A 24885-nucleotide genomic window follows, 5' to 3' on the forward strand; every position below is an offset into this window, starting at 1 on the left:
ATGGAGACTGAATACTTTGTGAATCCACTGCATGTGGAGATCATATAAACTCAGCACCAACTGCTTCCTATTGCTTGGTGATTTTTCAAGGTTCTAACTCTGTGGGACATCAACTAAAGTATTGCTTGAACAGTGAGTACACACACATATGTACAAACCTTAGTTTCAAAAAGGTTGGGGCATTGTGCTAAAAAAAGCAGAAAGTGGTGAACTACATTTTTTCAAACTGTATCAAATTGAAAACAGTCCCAGGACCTCCCTGTGTGGAGTTTATATGTTCTGCCCGTGTCTGCGAGGGTTTCCTGTGGGTGCTTCCATTTCCTCCTGCAGTGCAAAGACATGCATGGTGGATTGGCAGTACTAACTTGGCACTAGTGTGTGTGCGTGTGTGTGTGGGTCTGTCTGTGTGTTCTGTAGCCGTGGCACAATTGTGCTTTAATGTAAAAGGAGTGTCCGCAAAAGGCTCAGTCGTAAAACTGTTTGAACGAATAGTCCAGTAGTTCATGAAATAGATTTCTTGGAATTTAGGAATTTCACTCCCTACAACACTCTAACATTATAAACATACAGGTAAAGTTTACAAATTGATAAATCTTTCAGACAACGTTGCATTAAAAACCAACATACTTCTGTGATAGGCATAACCACTTCCACTCACGAGTACTTTTGAAAACCATTGTCAGTAAAAACACCATTTGTCACTGCATAAGACAGCACAAGCCATATAGTATTTCAGCAGTATCCAAGAACTCTGCCATCTTCACTGGGTTTGAGCATATCTGAAATGGACTGAAGTGCAGTGGGAGTGCCTGGGCTGTGGTAGGGAAATAACGGATGCCACGTTCTCCAGAGCAAAGAAGAAATGACCATTCTGACTATTACCAACCTACAGTTTAATTGCCAGCATGCATCATGTTATGGGGTAACACACATCTGCGAAGGCACTGTTAACACTGAAGAATGTACTCCCATATTGTAGTCTTTCAATTCCCAGACGGTTTGAGCAGCTGAAAACTTATACATTAAGCATGAATGGGCAAGAAAAATGGGCATCCTCAGTTGTGAATTAATTGTGAAGTGTTATTAAAGGGGAGGGTGATATAACACAGAGGTAAGAATGCCCAGTCCCAACTTTTGTGGAACTAAATGAATAAGCATGTATTTACAAAAAAGAATGTTACAATGGGAAAATGTTCAGTTTCTTGTCATTTTATTGTTTTCAATTTAGTACACTTCAAAGAGGATTTAAAGCTCTCTGTTTTCTATTTTATTAGCATTTTATATTTTTTCGAACTTCGGTTTGGTAAATGTAACTTAACAATAAATTCAATCCAATTCACTGTCTTCATATCTTACAGTGCAATGAAAATTATTGTCCGAGAGTATACTTTAAATGCTTGTATATGATTATGCAATTCCAGATATTTACATTAGAACCAGATAAATAAAGTGCCTACCTTTGCATAGATGGGGGGGTACCTTTTCTGAGTGAACTTTGGTCTTGTAATGTAGAATCATGTAATTAATTATGATGAATAATTCATTGTTAAAAATGACTAGTCCATTAATTATTAATGATCAATTGATTGATTGGTTGATTAACTGATAGATTGATAAGATTCATGAATTATTGTACTAATATACATTAGTCTTCTAATAGAGTGCAAATGGTTACAAAAATCTTTAGAAATTGTTCAAAGCATTTGGTCTTTACTTAATTTTATTGAGTATTTAGCAGACACCTTTATCCAAGATGAACAGCATATACAGTTCATACTTATTAGCAACTAAGAAGATTTTTGTCATTTCCTCTCCAGGCTGTCTTAGTTTATTTGTCAGGTGTTTCGCAAAGTGTTCTGTAAAAATACAGCCTGTTTTCTTACTGGTGAAATTTAAGAGTAGTTATATGTATAAAAGTCTTTTGTGTTTTTATACAGAGATAAAAATGTGAAGCTATTTGTAGTTTATCCCTCAGTAAAACAAGTTTCTAAACTGAAGAACTGGAATTAAAATGAATATTTCAAGCTTGGCACCTCACATATTTTAAGCACTCTTTCTATTTATCGTGAGAGCTGCTGTCTCTTCAGAGCCGGTGTCCATACTGATTTCACTTAAACAGATACATGTGAATCACTGGAAGTGGAGTGGAGTTTATGGTTTTTATTACACAACATTCATAAACTGCATTTACTAAGAGAGGACATTTACAGCGTAATTTTATATGTTACACTAAACATGAAACAAATTATTCAGGTGATTTACTTGTAACATGTTTTGAGCTGATGAATTAATCTTTTGCAATCTTTCCTTAATTTGAAGCAAGCATTTTTGGATCTTTGCTGCTGAGACCACCTCCTGCAATCAAACAAGATGCTGCACAAAAGAAAAAAGTACAGGAATTCATTGAACATTTTATATCAAAACAAGAAGATATATCTTGAAGAATACCATTTTAAGCATTTTTTCTAATGGTTTAAGTATTTAATATTATTTTTCTATAAATTGTGATAATTGAGAAATTTTTATGCTAAAGAATACAACATGAGCATTTTCTGCTTATTTTATGTGGGTTTTCGTAATTCAGAAATTCAAAAATGTTCAAAAGTAGTATAGACTGTGCAGTAAACTGACATTTATGTATATCTTACTCATTGTTGAGTACAAATAAAGATAAATGATTCGATGTAGATTTGTAATTTAGTCGTATTGATCTTGTGGTAATTTTTATACTGTAGATGTACTGTATATTACTGTAAATATAGAAAATGTTTATCAATCTTCCTTTTATAAAGCTTGTTTTACATGAATACAGTGTACAGTAAAGATAAATCACACAATAAAATATATTCCAATATACATTACAATAAACCAGTGAACACAGTAAAACTGGAGCGGAATTCAGATGTGTGTGTGTGTTTTATCACTCCTCCATGTCCACATACAAACCTTTGTACAGAGGCTGGTTAGGACATAAAGTCAGGAGATACTTAAAATAATGTAACCTTTTCTAACCAATGTCAGTCCAGTTTAGGGTTACATGGGGGCTGGAGCCTGTCCTAGCAGCACTGGACACAAGGCAGGGAACAGTTGATTGAAGGACTCACTCACCACAGGCCTGATGTAGAACCACCAAAGTAATGAACATTCCCTGGCCTTACCTACCAAATGGACAAAATGCCTGAAAATAATCCATATACATTATGGTTAGATAAATATTTAATAATGTAAAAAAATGGTAAATGTCTCCAACAAGTTTTGATACTGTATTTTAAAAATAAAGAAATAAGTTTTAAATATATGCAAATTAGGTATTTCAGATATATGTACAAGAAGTCAAATTCTGAAACTACGACTAACATTCATTCCTGATGTGTGTAAAACCTACCTTAACAAGGACATCATGGCCGTGTGTCCCACTGAGGTCACAGCCACCTTCTGCATTAAAACTACAGTTTGTTTTGCAGTAATTCTTGAAAAACAATATGAGCCTTTTGTGCTACAAAAATTGGTCTAGGCTTAGATGTCTGACAGCTAAAAGACTTTTTGTAGATACTCACTGTGAAAGGCACTGTATGAAGTGAAATTGGTTTGCAACTCCTAAATAACTTTCTTAGTCATATGATGCTATTTGATATGTTGTGTCACGTGATAGTGGTGTGTAGTTTGGAACAGAGAGCCAGACCAACATTTGAACTGGACTAAACAAGTGACCTTTGTGATTTTGACTGTGTCATGATCGGTGGTGCCAAACATGTCAGTTCTAATATCTTCCAGATATCTGTTTTCATAGGCTTCTAACTCACAGCCTTTTCAAGGGTTTACCAAGAAGGGAATGAAAATTTAAAAACTTCCAGTGATGGGCAATCCTGTCAAAGGAGAATGGAGAGAATTCTACAAACTGGCAAGTGATATCCAAATTCAACATTGGTGAGCAGCTGTCATCATAGAATGCACCATTTAACAGACACTGGCAATGATAAAATAAAACAAAACAAAATAAGGCGGCAATAGTCTCTGGCTCAAATAATGGTGCCTGGTTCAGATGCTCTTCAAATTATACTATTCTCCTTTCTCAAAATATACCTGGTGTCAAACATTTTGTTTAGAACTTCAATAATGAATCAGTTCATGTTGTAGTTGAGGAAAAAAATGTTTTAAGAAAAATAATGGAAACAAAAATTCAAAGTTTAAAAATGACTGTGAATTTGTGTTAAAAGACCCTAACTATACAGCGACATTGAATGTTGTATTGGGAAGAAAAAATGAAAAGAGCAACAGCAACACTAGACGGCATGACAATAAAATTCAATTAAAGTGCTGATAACATCGAGAAATGGGTGAAAGGTAACAAACACCACATGTGCTGAGGAACTTAAGGCATCATTAAACTTTCCCTGTAAAGAAATTCAGCACATTGGAAATTTGTTTGTATGAATTACAAGAGGACAAGAACAAAACATTTAAAAACTAAGGAATGTAGCCATTTGCTGTTATGTGGCTCCAGACTTAAAAGGAAAGAAGGTGTAGAGGTTGATTGCTTTTTGTCAGCAAAAAACAGACTGAAAGACCCCACAATGTAATCATCCAGTCTACCTTTTCATTAATTTAATTGGGGAAACATTTCTTTGAGTCATTTGTGTTGTCAGGTTAGCATTATGGTTAAGTCAGGGTTCCCTGGCTGATGTTTAAAGTTCTTTGTTCTATTGTCATTATTGTTCATCATTTTCTATTGTTTTATTTTTTTCTGCGTGTGTATTATTTATTTAAATATGTGTATTCTGCTTTTCATTCTATTTGGTTATTTAATATCTATTAGTGTAGTGTTTCTCATATTTCTGGTATTTGGGCTATTCATCCATCACCATTAAGGGACCTCTCTAAGCTCTAGAAAGGCAGGTTGGGAATTGAAGTCCAGTGCAGTTCATTTTGAATGTCCTCTGGTGGGTCTTTTAAGTATTTTATGTCTTCTTGGATTTTCGCTCTCGTTTTCGACATATTGTGGTTTGTTGATTGGAATGTCCTAGTTGATTTTGATTTGGGACTCGTTTGCTTTGGATTGCCTTTTAGGCAAGTCTTTTTTTGGTCATGTTTTGTTCTTTTGCTGTAATGTTCCTTTTCTGTCAATAAATCCTCCTTTACAATGTTTTCTAATGACCTTGCTTTATACAAGACAGGGGTTGATGGCTCTCTGCTCCCTTGCAAAGCATTTCAAGTGTGTTACAGAATACATTTTGTGTGAACTTTGAGAGTCAAGCACATTTTGCCCTGGTGTAGGCCAATGCCAGCCACTCAACTGGAAGCTAAGCTGCCTTTTGGTGCATCTCCTCTGGTCAGGCTGGTGGGATTCTGACCTGCTTCCCTGGGAGTTTTTGAAGACCTCACACCTTTTTTGGCTAATTGTGTGATTGAATCAAAACTGTTAGGTCTTAAAAGATGGTGTCTGTGTCATACTTTATTATTAAAGTATTATTATTCTACGTATTTCTTGAAAAGTGAATTCTTGTTATTTAAATTATTGTAATGGTGTTTGTTCTAAACTTTCTTAGAGAGGGAATTAGTAAAATTTAATAGGTTGGCAAATCCACATACAGAGTTTAAATTAATATTGGTAAATGCCAGGTTAATAATAAATGTGGATGAGAGAAAAAGAGTTTAAATTTCTGTAAAGACAATAATGCTGATTTTACATTTGTCCAGAGAACATATTCATGCAAAGAGGACATTTCTGCTGCCTGACAGAGGTGATGCCAGTGCAATAGCCTTCCAAGTGCAGTGAGCTCAGCCACAGCCTTTGCCTTTTTCTTCTTTTTTTTTCCCCATTCTGTCATGGTGCGTAAAACACAAGATGTCAGACAGACGAGTCTCTTTTCTGTTTGTCAGATCTCAAACACACACAACCCCACCTTTACAACTTACAACATCCAACCTGTTTGTCTGGTTGGACTGGGTATGCTAAACTACATGACAAGAGATCATAGGCTGCGACTGCAATTCCCCCTAAAACTTTACAGTGGTGTGCAGCGCCAACACATGAACGACAAGCGCTGGTCCTGGTGCAGTTTCAGGAGTTGCAGGTGCATTACCAAAGGGCAAAAGGTGGGAAAATGACCATGTAGCACTTCCAGACTGCTGCCCAGGAGAGGGAAGAGTAATCTCTGCGATAATATATATGCAGCAGTTCAAAGATGCCTCGTTATGTATATGCAAATGTTCCGAAATCCGAAAATATCCAAAATACTTCTGGTCCCAGACATTTTGGATTAGGGATGCTTGACCTATAATTCCAAAAACCTCTCCTGCTGTAAGTAGAGAAGGAGGGGGTTGGTTTAAGCAGGGCAGCAAAATACATGGTTCACCGGAAAATGGCACAAACACTTCCTCATAGATCTTGTTACTTTTTGTTAACAAATAAAGTGAAAGAAATATTACATAAAGTTGTTCATAAATGTTATCCATGCAACAGTTTGATATTTAAATGTATTCAAAATATTAAACGTATGCAGGTTATGTGATGAAAATAATAACTACATGCATTCCAAAAAATCTGCCTTGCTTTGATAAAGGATTTTAGAAAAAAAAAATTGAATAGAAAAACAAATATGGAGAAGCTGATATCCTGTCGTCTTATACAAAAAGTAACAAAGAATGTAACTAGGCATAATAATGGCACCATTTTTATCTACAGAAAGAATTCCAAATTATTATTTATTTGTTGATGACTTCAACTCATTTGTATCTTCTGTAAAAACTATTAGTAATAACAAAGCAGCCAAAACACTAAGTCGGTTATCCAAATAAAAGTTTATTTAATTTGTGCTTTCTGTATGTAGTTAATTATGGTTTAATATTGTCTTGGCGTTGGTTTTACAATTATGTTGTATTTGTTATCTTCTATTTTTATAAATTGTACTCTATTGCTACAGTTTCTATTGTATTGTTATAATGAATTAACTTATTTGTTAAAAATGCACGTATCCAGAAACAGAGGCATCAAGACTGGGCAGCTGGGAGTAAATAAAGATGTTTAGTTGGACAACAGCTGCACGGTCTGGAGTCCATTTGCAACATGCTCATGGAAGGATCAGAACTGGCATAAGAATCCAGAGTCCATGGAGCCATTATCTTTGGTATCAATGGTACAGGCTAATGATGGCAGTGTATGGTGTGGGCAATGTTTCCCTGGAACACATTAGGATCCCACAGAATAATGCCTGAAAGGCAAAGCAAATCTGAACATCGTTGCTAATTAAGTTCATCTCTTTGTGAGTACAATTTATCCACTCGGATGGACACTTCAAATACAGTACAACAATGCACCATGTCACAAGGCACGTATCGTCACTGAGTGGTTCCAGAAAGATGACAAAATCTTCATTGTTTCAGTGGTGTGCCCAATCTGTAGATCTCAGTGCTATTGAGTCCTTTGGGATGAGATGGAAAATGCTGATCACAACCAACCTGTGCATCCATTGAAATGGCAGCAAATGCATAATATAATGATTCCCAAATGGTACAACAATCCTGAACGTGTCTTGCACCCTGTTGAATCTCGGGTGAATTTATACTGTTCTATAGGATGAAGTAGGTGCAACACACTACTAGAGAGATAGGCCTAAATGACTGGCAACATACAATATGAAAAGACATTCCTGTGATTTTAATTTTATTTTCCCGGCAAATAATTATTCTTACATGGACAGTGGTGTTTCATTTTGAATTAAAAAAGTGATCACTGTAAGCTGTAGTCTGTTTTTTTCAAATACTGTACTAACTTTTGCATTTTGCCTGCTTAGAAAAGATAAGTTGAAGTTCATTCAATAAATTGTATATACCTATTCAGGGCTATGTTTTATAAAGCGCCTTACACGAAAAGTTTTGATTTCTATTGCATTTGTAATTTTTCCTCCTCTTTTATATATTTGCCTATATACTTTTGCACGTACAATGTCTTACTAAACTGCCTTTTGGTACACAAATCTTTTATTCTTCTTTCCTTTAAATATCACAAGGCATTTTGTTTTCCATAATCAAGAGAAATTCTTACTACACCTTTCATATTTGGTGTGACCATTGCAGATATTGTATTCAGGAAGAAAAATACACAATGGATTTTTGGCCTTTGAGTGTTATTGTTGTTTTACTTCTACTCATGTCACTTGCAGAAATTTTATGATGATTCTTCACTAATGGGGTGTTTTGACAAGTGGTATGAGACAGAGGACAAGAGTCAGGTGGAGGACTTTACTTCTTTGTGCACAGAGAATTGTCTGCCACTCAACATCCCCAAAAGCAAGGAGCTGGTTATTAACTTTTGCCTCACCAAAGAGCCTCTATGCCGGTCACTATTCAGTGAGTGGATGAGGAGGTGGTGCACTGCTTCGGGTATTTGGGGGTCCACATCGGTGATAGGCTGGACTGGTCTAGTAACAAAGAAGAGATATACAACAAAGGGCAGAGCAGACTCTTTGAATTTCATGTAAATGGACATTTGCATGGTGTCAAAACTTCACTATGTTAAGTGTTATGTTTAGAATGTAATTCTATGACGTTCAAAACTTTGAGAAAAGTTGATTTTAGCATGGTGTGTGGAAACCTAGGTGGAATGACGACTTCTGAAAAAATTGACGAATCTTTTTTAAACAATTTGTATCGTGTTTGTCTTGTTACAGGATCTATGCCTATTATTTTGGTCCAGCATTTATCTCCTTTATCCTTCAAAAATAGCCTGACCTATGTCCAACAACAACTTTCGTAAACATTGTTTAACTTGGGTTTTTCCGGTAGCTCCATTTAGTCACTCGACCAGGTGTATTGAATTGAAAATTGTTTGCAAGAGTAGTTTTTGAGATACATTATTAATTTAAATACACATTTTAGTGCACAAGCGGTTCAGATTCATTTTCAGGGCTATAAAAACTACTTCAAGCCAGGAGGGGGCACTATTGTTAATATTTTCACTCTCTGTGCACAATCTAGAAGCTTCCAGACTGGATGAGCTGTAAGGTCACCTTCACTTCCTCCTTCTGATTCCACCCCTTACTGTCTTCCAATATAAAAGGACCAATACCACCAGAAGTCAGCATTCAGATTGGACCAGTAGACCATCTAGGATCTCACCTCTTTCTTTTTTCTTTTGTTTCTCTTTTCCGTATTCAAATGTGGCACTTGGTGCCACCACCTGCCAGGTTGTTTTGCCTGCCTAAGGTAAAGTCATCTCTGATGGAGGATCGCAGGAATCATCGGGTAAAGGGGTTCTTTCATCGGACTGGCTGGCCCAGCACTGATTCATCTTTAGAATGGCCAATAGGGGGAGGTCAGCAGGACTCTGAACAAATCCAAATCCTGTTATATGATATCATCTACTGTTGAATTCTGCTCTGTACTTGTAATATTTTTATTGCACTATTATATTGTATTGAGTATTACTTGTGTTTTGTTCTGTGTATTGCATTCTATTTACCCCCTTTTTTGACACCCACTGCACACCAAACCTACCTGGAAAGGGGTCTCTTTTTAAACGCCTTTCCCAATGTTTCTTCCATTTTTTTCCCTACAAGGGTTTTTTTTTTTTGGGAGTTTTGTCTTGTCTTCTTAGACAGTCAAGGCTGGGGGGGCTGTCAAAACACAGGGCCTGTTAAACCCCACTGCAGCACTTATAGTGTGATTTTTGGGCTATATAAAAATAAATTGTATCTAAACAGGCTTGCTCCCTGCCATTTCTACTGTTTTTGGTTGAACCGATGTCTTTTGCATTACAACATATATGCACAAATCTGTGTATGCACACATGCCATTACACATTCAAACTTCATGAAATTTATACATAAAGATAGCCGACCAGTTGATTGCCCTGCCAATGCACATGCTGGATGATGAAGAGAAAGAAATGCAATATGTAAAGGTCGACATGCACAGAGGTATTAAAATAAAAGTTTAATATTTTTCAAGTCAAAAGTTATTTCTTCACAAACATGGTACACAGTATATGCATTTGCCATGCAAAATTGTGTTCTAAAGTTAAGCATTTTCTATAAATTTTAAAAAATATATTGCCTGCAGCAGTGCTTTACAATGGAGGCTAATGGGGCATGGGGCAGCACCAGAAAACAACACGTTAAAAACTTACTGAATACATCCAAGATAGCTGTCAAAAACTGATCTGTGTCTTGCAATTATACACACACTGTAAAATAGCTTACACAAGATCTTTTGAAAAAAAAAAACACAACAATATTATGTGGCTGAGTTATTTTAAAAGAATACTAGCTGTTCACGCCACCTTGATGTTTTTCTTCTTCCGCAATAATCTTTCAACTCTCCCCAGGCCGTGGTTTCCTCTGGAAAGAACAAATCACAGTAAACGTTTTGTGCCACATGGTTACTTTTGCATCTATATTTATGTGAGAACTCAAACAAGTGAATATAAACAATATCCTTATCATGAGAAAAATAGTACCATCCATCCATTACCCAACCCGCTATATCCTAACTACAGGGTCACAGGGGTCTGCTGAAGTCAATCCCGGCCAACACAGGGAGCAAGGCAGGAAACAAACCCCGGGCAGGGCACCAGCCCACCACAGGGCGTGCACACACACACACCAGGCACACACTTGGGACAATTTAGAATCGCCACTGCACCTAACCTGCATGTCTTTTGGACTCTGGGAGGAAACCGGAGTACCCCGAGGAAACCCACGCTGACACGGGGAGAACATGCAAACTCCACGCAGGGAGGACCCGGGAAGTAAATCCGTGTCTCCTAACTGCGAGGCAGCAGCGCTAGCCACTGAGCCACCGTGCCGCCCGCAAAATAGTACCAAGAATATCAAATAAAATGATTATTTCCAGATCCCTTTTGTTGTAACAAACAGAAGTGTCAGAAATAAAGTTATATGTATGCATCTATCATTCAACTTCTGCAAATAAACATTGCGGTTTCACTATGATTTTCTTTGTCCCATCCAAAGTAGGTTCATGTCTTGCGCTCTTTTCTGTCAGTACCCTGAGCAGGATAAATGGATTCATTGTTCTCGCAAACCGCGGGTTAATTGTGCCTGCAAATTTGTAGTTGCAAACGTATTTTGCACTTTGAAATTTGACTAAAACGCCTCCTCTATGCCATTTAATCCCCTTTTGTGGTGTACGGTCTTCGGCAGAGCTGGTTCTTCTTGATAAGAGAGCTGAAGCGTGTTTGTCTCCTAAAAATTTCCACAGCATTCTGTTTATCTGGTAGACTGCAGTGTGTCTGCGGCCATCTGGTCGTTTCAGAGTTTATGTAACGTTTGATTGACCCGTGAAGATGATTGGGTGACACGTTTTGATATCAAGCCAACCCACCAGCACCAGTTCTATCTGTACATCATCACTACTGTTTTCGAAGGGTACGTTCTGCAACGCGACAATAAACGACACTACTCAATTAATTAAGGTTCTGCCAAATAGGTTATAAACTATCGTAATACTAAATTCGTTGATCTTCTTGTGGCGCATACCCTTTTGCTAACAAATACATTGTCTTTAGAGTTGCACCGCCCGGGCCACAACGAATTGCTTCGCGTGTTCTCCAGTATATTCAAATGACAGTCAGCCACCGCTTCGAAAAGAGAAGAAAGGAGGCGGGAAAAATAGCCACAATGTCGCTATGGCAACAACATTCTTTTGCTTTAATTATATTTTTAATTATGGTATACATACAACGTTTTCTATTACCAGCAATAGTATTATTCCTCGACCATTTTCTAAAAAAAAATAATTAGAAAGTATTTCTCATTTTCTGTTTGTCAACAGTTACCCACTTGCCTTTTCCCAGGCTGCCTCGGCAAAAGAGGAAGCTGTCCTGCGTGTGACGCGATATTTTCATCATGGTGCCGCTGGGGAGGGCAGCGAAAGAAAGTGCAGGCAACCCGAAAGAAATTGAGATTCTTCATCTCAGACAACCTGGTAAAATGCAATGCTCTGACTTAATGACATGATATGCTAGCATTCCGTTCGTTATGTGATAGTTTGCTTTCATTTAGGCCGATCTCCTTGTTTCAACTTTCACGTTACTGAACGAGGTGACAGTTCACGTAGCAAGACGTGGATTGGAGTACGCCGACTCGTTTACTGGACATGCTGTTGCTGTTAACATGGATTGAGAATTGACTTACAGCCTGAGTGGATGCTGTAGTGTTGCTTGTGAAAGAAAGTTTGTTCTCCGTATCCTGTAAGATCAATTTGTGCTATTTTTGTTTTGAGTTCTTTAACTTGCATGTGACGTGGACGTGCCGATAGTGACTTATTCGCGTGAAGTAATCATTCAAAGCTAAACTTTTACACTTCTGAGTGTAAATCAGTGTGCGGCTATGACACTCAAAATAATGTTGGAGTGAGTATCTTCTTGCTGAAGTACTGACAAAGCCGTTGTTTAAACATTTACGTTAAACTGTCAATTGGTGAATTGTACCGGGTGTTGTTTTATCACTCTTCGTGTAATCGGCTGATTAATTCATTCTGAAATATCAGAAAATCCACAATCCTTTAAATTATGTTACTCTGTCATTTCAGAATTCGAGAATTCGCAACTTAAAGGCAAGTATAAAAATATGGAGACTGTCTAGTAAAGCAAAGTTAAGAAAATTGCTTTGAGAGGTCATATTTAGGCAACATTTAGTTCAGATCTATAAAGTGACTTTTTTCTTCTGCAGTGTCAGGATGACAGGGACAACAAAAAATAAAGTTTAGGTTGTTTGAATATGGAAACTGAAATTTGCGGATAAATCGCGACGGCATGGTTAAGCTGAAGGGTGTTTTTCTTGTGTTTGATTCTCACTTAACCTTGGTATTTGAAATGCCTCTTTGCTTGCTTTATTGTATTGTGTCGTTTTGTACTGTATTGTTAGTTTTGGAGAGTGCGGTTTGTTGTTATTTACTGTGAAAGGTAAACGATTGATTTGAGGCGTTCTTGTTTCATATAAATTAGACGGTTCATTGTCTAATTTCTTATAGAAGGTGAGGTGTTTTTGCATATTGGCATGAATATGAAACTTATTTTTTATTGCTGTCAGTTTTTTATTTTTTCATTTTACAGCCTATATTTTACTAATTTTTATGATAATCCTTAGTATGTCAAGTCTGAGCAATCTGACAATGCATTTTTTGTTATTTTGAAAAACAGACAGGAGAAAAGGTGTATTGATCCTATTCAGTTTCATGCTGCAACCCCCTCTACCTGTCCGGCCTCATCATTATGAATAAGACCTCACTGTTAGCACCTGGGTTAGTTGACCACTTACTGTCCTCCCAAAATGAACTGAGAAATATTTATTGTGAAGGGAAACAGATTCAGTCGAGGCTTTCCTGATTCATATAAATTAGGCAATTTTGGCAATTGTCAATCTTTTATAGAAGCAAAGACGTTTGAGTGATGTGTTATTACGTGGCGTTAATAAAATGGAATACCATATTCCTGCTGTCAGCTTTATGTTTAATTTCACAGCCTACCTCTTCTTCAGTTTTTCAGGTAATCCAAGGTATGTCCGGTATGAGCAATGTAACAGTTTATGTGGTTATTTAAACAACCGAGAAAGCAGTCATTTGAAAAATGGAAAGGAGAAAAACTGTATTGATCTTGTTCAGTTTCACACTCTCACTCTCTCTAATACAGTGGTTAGTTGACCACTTATAGTCTTCTCAGAATAAGCTGGGAAATTCTCTTTGGTTAAATAAATAATGGAAATATAAATGTTAAGTGTTAGGAAATATCTCAAATTCTCCTTTGTTTGGATATACTGTATTTCTGTTTCTACTTTCATGTTTCAACGCAAGGTTTTAAAGCTTGTTTATTGAATATTCACTCCATCTGTCCATGATCAAGCCAATATAATCCCGTTCTTGTTGAAGTTTATAATGGTAGCATCAGATGCAAGGCAAAGGCCAGCTTTGGATAGGATGGCTTTTTCCTGGATTGGAAGGTGAATTTACACAGTTTTTACTCCCAACTTCAAGTTTGTTGTCACATATATACAGTAAATGCAGTTTTATTATTGGCATTTACTCCATAGACTAGTTACAGTAGTCAATAAATCCATCTGTAGACAAAGGATTTGGCTTCAAATTTCAAATATGTGACAGTATATTAAAAACTGAGATTAGCAGTTTGTAAATTGATAATGGTTTTATTTATATACATTTCTTCTCCCCTATTAGGCCTCTGTAGGGATGTGTAATCTTGTGCCTCTCATACTCTGTACATGCTGTTAAGATGATCATGGTCATAGTGTTGTGCTCTTTTGGGTGTGATTCTGCTTGCTGTTAGGGATCATATAGCCATAAGCTGATTGTAAATCTATTTTAGATTTTAGAAAGGTGTATTAATGTTGGTTTTCACAGATAGAAATTGGTGTCCTCATTATATCAAAATGCTTACGGTATCTAATTGTACCTTATTAAAATATTTGAGTATAGAAGCTCAACATATTTAACAATTTCGGCGCTTTTAAAATATCTAAATAGTGTTGGCTGGATGAATCCATTTATGCCAGAAAACCTCACATAATTTCAGTTTTATATTTTGCATTTATGATAATTGGTTTATTGACAACTTTTCTCTTTCAATCTTTCAGGAAAATTCAGAGGTTTGAATACTGCCTTGCACTGAGCCCTCTCGGACCATGGGTGAGAATGGCCCGTGCAAAAGCATCATGTATTTTGATGTTGAGGAGGATGAGGATGACTTGGCCCAAGAGGAAAACATGCTGGGCTTTGAGAAGAATGGATTGATTCCCTCTTCTTCAGGTACAGTGTATGACAGGACAACTGTCCTGATAGAACAGGATCCAGTGAGTTTGGATGATGACGAGGACGATGGTAATTGTGACAACATGACGTTTCTTCCTGAGGGTTCAGACGAAGGGCTGCCTTTTATGGCAGATCATGAAGGCATGTCTCAAGGATATGTGCATCATACAATCTCTCCAGATCAAATCCAATTCACTATAAACCCAGGCTCTACCCCAATGCCACGAAACATAGAAGGAGCAACCTTGACTCTTCATTCAGAATGTCCGGAGACTAAACAAAGAGAGGTACTACAGATGATTTTATTAATTTAGTGATTTATTCATTTTAAAATAATAGATCGGGTAATAATCAGTAGAGCTGCACTTTTGTTAAGCGTGTATCAGTGGAGGTTTCTTTGTGTCATTCATTAAGATGTAGTGTTGTTTCCACCCTTTGAGGAATGTGTGCTTACAAAACCTAAGAATGGTTTATTTTTTTTAAATTAACATAAGAGGTAGCAAAAGTCTTAATTTAATTAGTGGTGATGCATCATGGATGTAGATCAAGGGTTAGAATCCTGATCTAAGGTATTATTTTATGTGGATTTTACACATTTTCCCCATGTGTGCATATGTTTTTCTCTGAATATTCTGTATTTTACTCTCACAACTAAAAGACATTTGTTGAGTTAATTGGGGATGCTAATTTGGACGATTGTGGCTGTGTGAGAGTGGAGCGGTTTCCTATCCATGGTTTCTTTTCCTGTGTTGTGCCTTACGTTGCCATTTTAGACTGACTCACTGCACCCTACAATTGGATTAAGTGATTTTGACAGTATAATGTAAATTAATATAAAACCTACATACCAGTATTTGGCTGGGTGTCTTAATTCATTTTCCAGTAATAGACTAATATGCATTGTTTGATGTTTCTAAATTCTCCACTATTTATGTTCTTATTTGATATGAAGAATATAATATAGGAATTTGTAAATCTTGAATAATACATTGAAAATGAGAAATTAAAAACATGTTGCCGGACAACTCATGTCAAAATTGATTTGTTTAATAGTCGCAACATAAAAAATAGATTTCTTTCTATATTAAGAAATAAAAAAAAAACAACTCAGTCCAAATTAGACATGTGTGATCAAGTCAGGAACTGTGTATTATCTACGACTATTATTGGGCATACTTGTGTATAGAAAGCAGTTCTAGAATCAGATCAGTCTAACCTGCACATCTTTGGGATGTAGGAGGAAGCCTTTAATACCCAGAGAAAAAAATCTTGCAGACATGGATAAACTTCTAAACTCCAACAGACTGTGTCTGGACTGGATTTCAAACCTGATTCCCTTGACCTGGAAGTTAAAGCTTTTAGATGTAAAAGATTGCTTAAACAAATAACAATTCATTACCTAATTTTAATTCAAGGCATTGTGCTCCAATTCATTTTAACTTTTCAGGGAATTGATATTTATAATATACTAGCCAACCCGCGGTGTACCATACGCCTCATAATCAGGCCGGTTTTTAAATAATTTTTAAGCACAGGGAGAAAATTAACATTTGAAAAATTGGTAATGCAATAAATTAGCAAGAAAAGCAACATTGTAACAATGCACGGAACGATCCAACACACAATCGTCCGTGCGGCGCTCAGGTGCGGAGGGTGGAACGGGAGAAGAGGAGAAGGACGTCCGCTCGCTCCCTCCGTCATGCTAGTCTGCTGATTTCTCGTCCAGTATGCACTGCCTGCTCATGTGCCCACATCCAACTCGTCACTCGAGTCGTTGTCGTTGTTGTACAGTCCAGATGCACCTGTGACTCACGTAGATTTTTCATTGCTCTGTGCGGTTTTGGCTGCCTTTCTATATATAATCCACCAAGACACCCGACCATGGTAGCAGCGAGGTGGGAGGGGGGGGTGTGTACAAAGTGCAGGAGCATCTAAGAAGACGCATGTTTGTTGCGGATGCGAATTGCTGTATGTAGCGTGTCAAACAGTTTGTTATTGTGCACGCAGTCGTGCGTTGTAACCGAAAACTCGGTTTTTAAAGACTGCTCACTTCATTGTGTATACGACTGTAGGTGAATGAAAAGATGCAACTCTGGAGAGGGCAACATATAATATAGCATTTTACACGCTGCATACAGCGATTTACATCCATGACAAACATGCCTCTTCTTAGATAGTCCTGTCGCGTCCACCCTCGTTCTCGAAGCATACACACCACCTGGTCATGTGGTGCCTCTGTGTGAACCGGTCAGGCACAGAGAAGGTCAGCTGCCGAGAGAGCGCCTCGATTGTTGCAGGGCCTGCATTGGTGAAGCAGGTGAGACGGTAATGAAACAGAGGCACAGGACTTATTGGTTTTTAAAGACTGCCTCCTTCATTGGGTTTTAACCAATGCACGGAATGAACCAACACACAATCGTTCGTGCAGCGCTCAGGTGCGGAGGGTGGAATGGGAAGAGAGGAGAAGGATATCCACTCCGCTCCCTCCGTCATGCTTGTCTGTTGATTTCTCGTTCAGTATACACTGCCTGCTCATGTGCCCACCTCCAACTCGTCACTCGAGTCGTTGTCGTCTTTGCACAGTCCAGATGCACTTGTGACTCACGTAGACTTTTCATTGCTCTGTGCGGTTTTGGCTGCCTTTCTATATATAATCCACCAAGACACCCAACCACGGTGGTAGCGAGGTGGGAGGGGGGTGTGTACAAAGTGCAGGAGCATCTAAGAAGACGCATGTTTGTTGCAGAAGCGAATTGCTGTATGTAGCGTGTAAAACAGTTTGCTATGGTTCACGCGGTCATGCGTCGTAACCGAAAACTCGTTTTTTAAAGACTGCTCACTTCATTGTGTTTTAACCTCAGTTGTAAAGGAATGTTTTAAGGATCCCATGGGATACCCCTCACAAACAGTTTTACACACTGCATATGGCGATTCACCTCCGCGAGAAACATGCCTCTATGAACAGTCAACGTGGGTCGAAGCTGCATGTAACCTCTACGACAGATGAATATAAATGATGCCAGTTTTTCTGTGTTGTCGCGTCCGAGTTGGTGGGTGTGGCTCTGTGAATTGTCGTCGTATCCAATGGTCTTGGAGTTGGTGGGCGTGGCTCCTTCCTGCGTGTGCCATAGGTGTCTCACTTCTCGGCGGCTTAGTGAATCCACGCCCCTTCCGACGTGCTTTCCATGGTTGTCTTGCCTTAGTGAATTATATATATATAGATGGTTCAAGTAACACCGTGTTTTATTATAAGCACTTTATGGTACTGTGTACTGTAAGGCGATTATATTTCATATTATTTATTTTTGTTATTTGAAATTGTTCATATAAAGGTTCAGAAAGGTTTATTTTTTTTTATTTGATAGCAAAAGCACTCTAAAACTACCAGTAGCAGTGAGGACATTTTTATCATAGGTAAAGTTTTAAAAATTAAAAGGAGCTAGTGGATTCAAGAGATGAAGTATTGGAAGACATTTCAGAAAGTCTGATGCTAAGTACATGGTTAGATTTACAGATTTTAGCCTCCACTTAAATCTGCACTACAGATTGTATGTTTGCTCTGAGGAAGTTGATGGAGAAGTATAGAGAAGGACAGAAGGAGTTGCATTGTGTCTTTGTGGATTTATAGAAAGCCTATGACAGGGTGCCTCAAGAGGAGATGTGGTATTTTATGCGGAAGTCTGGAGTGGCAGAGAAGTGTGACAGTGGTGAGGTCTGTGGTAGGAGTGACGGATGCATTTAAGGTAGAGGTGGTATTACTTCAGCGTTCAACTCTGAGCCCTTTCTTATTTGCAATAGTGAAGGACAGGTTGACAGACGAGATTAGACAGGAGTCCCCTTGAACTATGATGTTTGCGGATGATATTGTGATTTGTAGCGAGAGTAGGGAGGTTGTGGAGACCTTGGAGAGGTGGAGATATGCTGTAGAGTGGAAAGGAATGAAGATCCATAAGAGTAAGGCAGAGCACATGTGTGTGAATAAGAGGGAGGTCAGAGAAATGGTGAGGATGCAGAGAGTAAAGTTGGCAAAGGTGAATGAGTTTAAATACTTGGGATCAACAGTACAGAATAACGGGGAGTGTGGAAGAGAGGTGAAGAAGAGAGTACAGGCAGGGTGGAGTCGGTGGAGAAGAGTGTCAGGAGTGATTTTTGACAGATGGATACCAAGAAGAGTGAAAGGGAAGGTCTACAAGACGATAGTGAGAAAAGCTATGCTATATGGGTTGGAGACTGTGGCACTGACCAAAAAAACAGGAGACAGAGCTGGAGGTGGCAGTTCTAGATGTTAAGATTTGCATTGGGTGTGACAAGGATGAACAGGATTATAAATTAGAGGGTCAGCCCAGGTTGGATGGTTGGGAGACAAAGCCAAAGAGGCAAGATTGCATTTGTTTGGACATGTGCAGGGGTGAGATGTTGGGTATATAGGGAGAAGAATGGATTTGTCAGGTAAGAGAAAAATGGGAAGGCCTAAGAGAAGGTGAGAGAGGACATGCAGGTGGTGGGTGTGACGGAGCAGGATGCAGAGGACAGGAAGATATGGAAGAAGATAATCCACTGTGGTGCAGCTGAAAGAAGAAGCCTCTATGTTTAAAAAAAAAAAAAAGTGACCAGTCAATAGGAAATTACTATCTGTATTGCATTTTTTTTAATCTGGTATTAAACTAATGACATTGATTAAAAGTTCAGTTCTATTAAAGATAGGCACATTTTTATGGATTTAGATATAATGTAATTATTATGAAAATTATGAAATTCTGTTACGATACTCACTGAAATGAGAAATAAAGGCAGTTTGCAGTCTTTGATCGTATTTTTATTTATCATAGATTTTTTCTTACAAGTGTTGGAAAGTTTTTTGCATATGTGCTAGAAGGGTATATAATGCTCTATTATCTGTACTTTATTGAAATAAGCAAGGCATGGTGGCACAGTGGTTAGTGCTGCTGCCTTATGTATTTAGCACTTTGGGTTTGAATTGCAAGCCTGGCTTCTTTTAGTGTGGAATTTGCACTTTCCCATCATGTGTTTCTTCCGTATCCCAAGGACCTTAGCTGCATGTTGGTTTAATTACCATTTCCAAATGTGGGGGTCTGATTGTGCTTGAGACTGGGTCATGTGGTGATCTTTTATCTCTGTACTAGCAAAATACCCGCGCTTCGCAGCAGCAAAGTACTGTATTAAAATTTTTATTAAGAAGAAAAGTAAACCTTTTTAAACTGAGGGAAAATATGCCAGTAATTATTTGTTAAGGATCTCTTTGTATACCATGTTGTCAGTTCGGCCCTCCGGTTGTAACATGACCAAGCTGTACGCTGAGCTTACTCTTAAGGATGCAACGTACAGTTGGCCATGTGAACAGTAATCTTGTCTCAAATCGCACAGCTTGGATTGCTGCTGTCATAATCGGTTTGAGTTTCATGGTTTGTTTCAATTACGGCAGGATTTGTTGTGTTGAAGTGACATTTGGCATCTGTCAAGCGTTGTAAGCACACAACCGGTTTCATCGATAAAATCACATCCAGCTTTTGAGAGTTTAAACATTGATAAACATCAAAGTGTCCACTACTGAAATCGTCACCTGTGCATTTAAGATGTTTAAGAGGCATTGGCAGTTGTCGAAAGGTGTAAAATATTTGGCCATTTCGGTACACTTGAAAGCAACAACCGAACAATTCAGTGGCAGCCATCAACTCGCATGCAGAACCATAGGTAAAGGCTTAAGCATTTCACTCTTATAGTGCTCCTGTGTAGTATAATTATCTTCTGTACCGTCATCAGTCCACACCTTGAACCTGTCCTAGTCATTCAGTACATAAGACACAATGTTCCTCCGGATATCAGGAGTCAGCCTGATATGGCCGTGCAATATGATAATCTCGCTAAACATGGTAATGGGGGTTGGAATGATAAAGGAAATGGGTACCTGAGCAATGTAAAGTAAGTGTAAAATACCTACACAATAACTATAGTTGTAATAAACAAACAATAAAACAGCGGAGAAGCCATGGATTAAACAAAAAGGCTGTAGTTATCAGTAGGGAGACGTGAATCCCGTGGCGAAGCAAGGAAGGGAATGTAGAGACCGGAGAGACGAACGGTCTTATATAGGCAGGCAGCCAACAACATGGGAGGCATTGGGATGGGGGACCCGACCAAGCTGCAGGCTATAGACGTATATAAGTACGTAAGTAGGATTCAGTTAGCGTTGGGAACCCGTGTGCCAAATTTCTTAAAGATGGGCCCATAAGTAACAAAGACTGTTGAAAAGTTCAATATGGGGGCTGACAGTGGCATCATACCACCAAAATAAGTACATACATTGGTTTCGGTTAGCTCAGGGAAGCCACCTACCAAATTTCATGAATATGGGGCCGTAAATAAGAAAGTTCATCATGGCGGACGTTGTTGACCGTTATGACTGTTACGCGTAGAATTTCGAAATGAAACCTGCCTAACTGTTGTAAGTAAGCTGTAAGGAATGAGCCTGCCAAATTTCAGCCTTCTACCTACACGGGAAGTTGGAGAATTAGTGACATTGGAAAATTCAATATGGTGGCCGACAGTGGCGTCATACCACTGAAATAAGTACGTACATCGGTTTTGGTTAGCGCAGGGAAGCCACCTACCAAATTTCGTGAAGATGGGGTCAGCCTTCTACCTACACGGGAAGTTTGAAAATTGGTGACGTTAGAAAGTACATATAAAATACATATATATCTACATATATATACACACAGCTATTTCGTATCAGTGCAATACGCTGCTTGTTAAAACGGATAACTCCCGCTCTTACGTGCAAGTCTGCGTGGATATTATGAACTATCGTATTTGTTCAAGTTCTATTTAAATTTTAAATAGAAGGAATTTTTATTTAGTCGACAGAAATATCTTTGGTAGGAATGGTAAAAACAGACAGGAATATTATTCCTGAATAAATCAACTCAAACCTTAAACAACTTATAATATTTTGCTTTCCATAAAAATATATCCTGTCTAAATTATACAAGTTAGAAATAAAGTAAACGTTAAAAGAACAAACATTCAAATTTCTTTACTCTTATGTAATTTTATATAAAAATAAACTTAGATTTTAAATATCCCAAAAGATTTTGCTCTCCATAAAAATATATCCTGTCAAAATTATACAAATTCAAATATGAACATGCTGCATAACAAAACCTGGAAATATAAATAAAATGTGTTCCTTTCAGCAATAACAAATCAAATCATTCAGTTGTCTTTGCTCATATGTCATTTTGGAGCTGGACGCCTGGCATCTTTTTTGGCAACAGGTTCGTTTATGTTTAATGTGTGAGGTTCTGTGTTGTGGAGATTCTCAGGATGGACTGCAGGTGCTCATCAGTGAGGCGACTCCTGTGTGCTGTTTTGTTAGTCTTTATCACTGAGAAGAGCTTCTCACACAGATATGTGCTACCAAACATGCACAAGGTTCGAGCCGCATGTAGACGGACTTTTTTTGTTCTTCAAAGTCACCAAAGCGCCGTGCAAACTCAGTGCGCTCAGTTTATCAGCAAAGTGCGTATTTTGGGAACACCGTAGTGACAACTTGGTTCAACATTACTTGGCAACAGGGAAAGTGGGGCTAGTTGCACTAGTGCATTTGTGTCTCCCATAAAAGCAGCTTTACTTGAAATCACTTTGTGATTGTGCACGGGTAAAAACGTCCGCTGAAGTGTCAGATTCTTATTTAATTCTTCTGCTTTCTGTATCTTCTGCATTGCATTCAGGTCTTTCAGGTTACCCTGATGTTTTGTCTGATAGTGCCGTCTTAGATTAAATTCTGTAATTACAGCCACATTAGCTCCACAAATGAGACACACGGGTTCAGTAAACATATACTCAGCCTCCCATCGGTTTTTAAAGGCTCTATTTTCAGAATCAACTTTTCTCTTCAGCATCGTGTGAGCTAGCTTCGCAATAACTTGCAACATCATAAGCTAGACTTGATTAACGCGGTAAGTGTTCGGCCAAGGCAGCTGAAGCGCTGCATTATGGGATCTGTAGTTTATTGTGTTACCAGCGCTTCATATACCCGGGCCATTAATAACAATAATACAGTATATAAAATGATCTCGCGGGCCGGATATAATTACATGCCGGGCCGGATGTGGCCTACGGCCCTTGAGTTTGACACATATGGACTAAATAGAACTTGAAAAGATATATTTTTTCAAATGTGTTCGCGCAATTCAGATAGAGTTGACGCGCACTACAGCCTGCATGCCTCAATAAGTCATCCTCCCCTCGCTCTTACTTTTTTACCGTTCATCTAAAAGGTTTCATTCATCGATTCGTTTCTTACTGCATCAATAAACAGCTCGTCTTCTTCTTTATCTGAGACCTGACACACTGCATGCACGGGTTTTTTTACACTGTCTTCCTTTAGCGGGACATTGACTTTTTCCACCTTGTGCTTTGTTTCCGCAGTAGCTGGATTTATGAATATGCTTGTATGTATCAGACGCTTCATATTTTTGCTGCCTTTTCAATTGTGTAATTCGGTTTTGTTCAGCTCTTTGGAACTGTTGCTTTTTGGCTGTGCACTGCGTCAGTTCACGTGAGCCGCTCGGTGTACATGCATCGAAGGTTCCCAGCTGTGCTGGTGCCATCTCGTGCTATGTCCATGGCTGTATTTAATGTTACCTTAGTCCTGGCCAAACACCACCCTGACCATCTCATCTTCCTCTGCATAAGCACAGTCGTTCACCCGTGAATATTTAGTGGGAGTTTGCTATTGGATTGCCGCTGACAGACGGCCTTTTATGGGCAGGCACTAAATTACAAACGCCAGCGGCAGCCTGCCTATGAACTTAATTTAAAGTGTAGGGTTACATCGTGCTTTGTTTCCGAAGTAGCAGAATTCATGAATATGGTTGAATATGTCACTCGCTCGCTTCTTATTGTTTCGCTGCCTTCTCAATTATATAATGCATGTTTTCTTCAGCGCTTTTTGGAGGTCTTCCTGGTTTTCTATGTACTGCGTGATTACGTGGGAGGCGTGATGATGTCACACGAAACTCCGCCCCCACAGCGTTCAAGCTCATCTCCATTACAGTAAATGGAGAAAAACAGCTTCCAGTTATGACCATTACGTGTAGAATTTCGAAATGAAACCTGCCCAACTTTTGTAAGGAAGCTGTAAGGAATGAACCTGCCAAATTTCAGCCTTCCACCCACACGGGAAGTTTGAGTAAGTAAGTAAGTGAGTGAGTGAGTGAGTGAGTGAGGGAGGGAGGGAGGGCTTTGCCTTTTATTAGTATAGATTATTGTTTCTTGCCCTAAGCCCTGATGCATCTAAAATATGCTCCAGCCCCCTGCATCCCTAAAATGGATTAAGATTTGAAAGTGTTAGAATTCCAATAATTTAAGTATTTTCATTCATCCATTTTTCAATACTTTTCTTGTTCATTCATCTTGTTAAATAGTACTAGGAACTTGAAGTTAGTTTGGTTCATTCCATAGTATACAATCGTTTGTCTCACCATTTGCTGAGGGGGTGGCCTGGTTTCACTGGACGTAAGACTGCAAACTTGCCTTGGCATGATGCCTGTTTATTATAAGTCGTGCACATACATCAACCCAAATTTATATCAGGCTATTTAGGAAATGCCAAATACCACAAAAGATATGCCTATTTAGATTTTTGGAGAAGAATCCAGAAGCTGGCATTGACACATAGACGATGTTCACACAGTGACAGTGACCAGGGTCAGTTCATAGAATTCACACTAAAACATGGCGTACGAATAAAAGCGGAAATGTGCGTATGCACAAAAATATCCAGATGCATAAATCTGTGCGTACGCCAACCTCCGTGTTCTTCCGTTACATAAATCCTGATCAACGTGAAAAGTAACATGTGCATTCGTCTGCTGTCCCACCCTGTCTCCTCCCGGAATTACGCCTCTTTGCATATGCAAATCATTATAAATAGCCCCTAAGCATGGGGGAAAATAGAAGAATTTAGGCGAATACCAAGTGGAGGCAAGGAAAACCGTACTATTTGTTGGTTTATTTAAACAGTGGTATAAACAACAAAAGGAAGTTGATCGAGTGACATAGATTGTCTGAAAAACTCGT

At 38.5% G+C, this 24885-nt stretch overlaps 2 protein-coding genes across 6 annotated transcripts in view; both read left to right on the plus strand.

The window, feature by feature from the left end:
* inpp5b (inositol polyphosphate-5-phosphatase B) overlaps nucleotides 1–2901 on the plus strand; it is a 129187-nt gene extending 126286 nt beyond the window's left edge. For all 4 annotated transcript variants that reach the window (XM_039739629.1, XM_039739630.1, XM_039739631.1 and 1 more), the window contains one exon: nucleotides 2320–2901. In XM_039739629.1, the coding sequence (XP_039595563.1) occupies nucleotides 2320–2441 (122 nt within the window). In that variant the 3' untranslated portion in view covers nucleotides 2442–2901. The remainder of the gene's footprint in view (nucleotides 1–2319) is intronic.
* Nucleotides 2902–11826: 8925 nt separating this feature from the next.
* mtf1 (metal-regulatory transcription factor 1) overlaps nucleotides 11827–24885 on the plus strand; it is a 95701-nt gene continuing 82642 nt past the window's right edge. Inside the window, exons 1-2 of one of the 2 annotated variants that reach the window (XM_039739439.1) lie at nucleotides 11827–11943; nucleotides 14607–15068. In XM_039739439.1, coding sequence (XP_039595373.1) covers nucleotides 14655–15068 — 414 coding nt within the window. In that variant the 5' untranslated portion in view covers nucleotides 11827–11943; nucleotides 14607–14654. Of the gene's footprint in view, nucleotides 11944–13345; nucleotides 13515–14606; nucleotides 15069–24885 lie in introns of those variants that run through there. The other variant, XM_039739440.1, reaches the window with a different exon arrangement.

The sequence above is a fragment of the Polypterus senegalus genome, chromosome 17 (genome assembly GCF_016835505.1).
Source record: "Polypterus senegalus isolate Bchr_013 chromosome 17, ASM1683550v1, whole genome shotgun sequence".
Lineage (NCBI taxonomy): Eukaryota > Metazoa > Chordata > Cladistia > Polypteriformes > Polypteridae > Polypterus > Polypterus senegalus.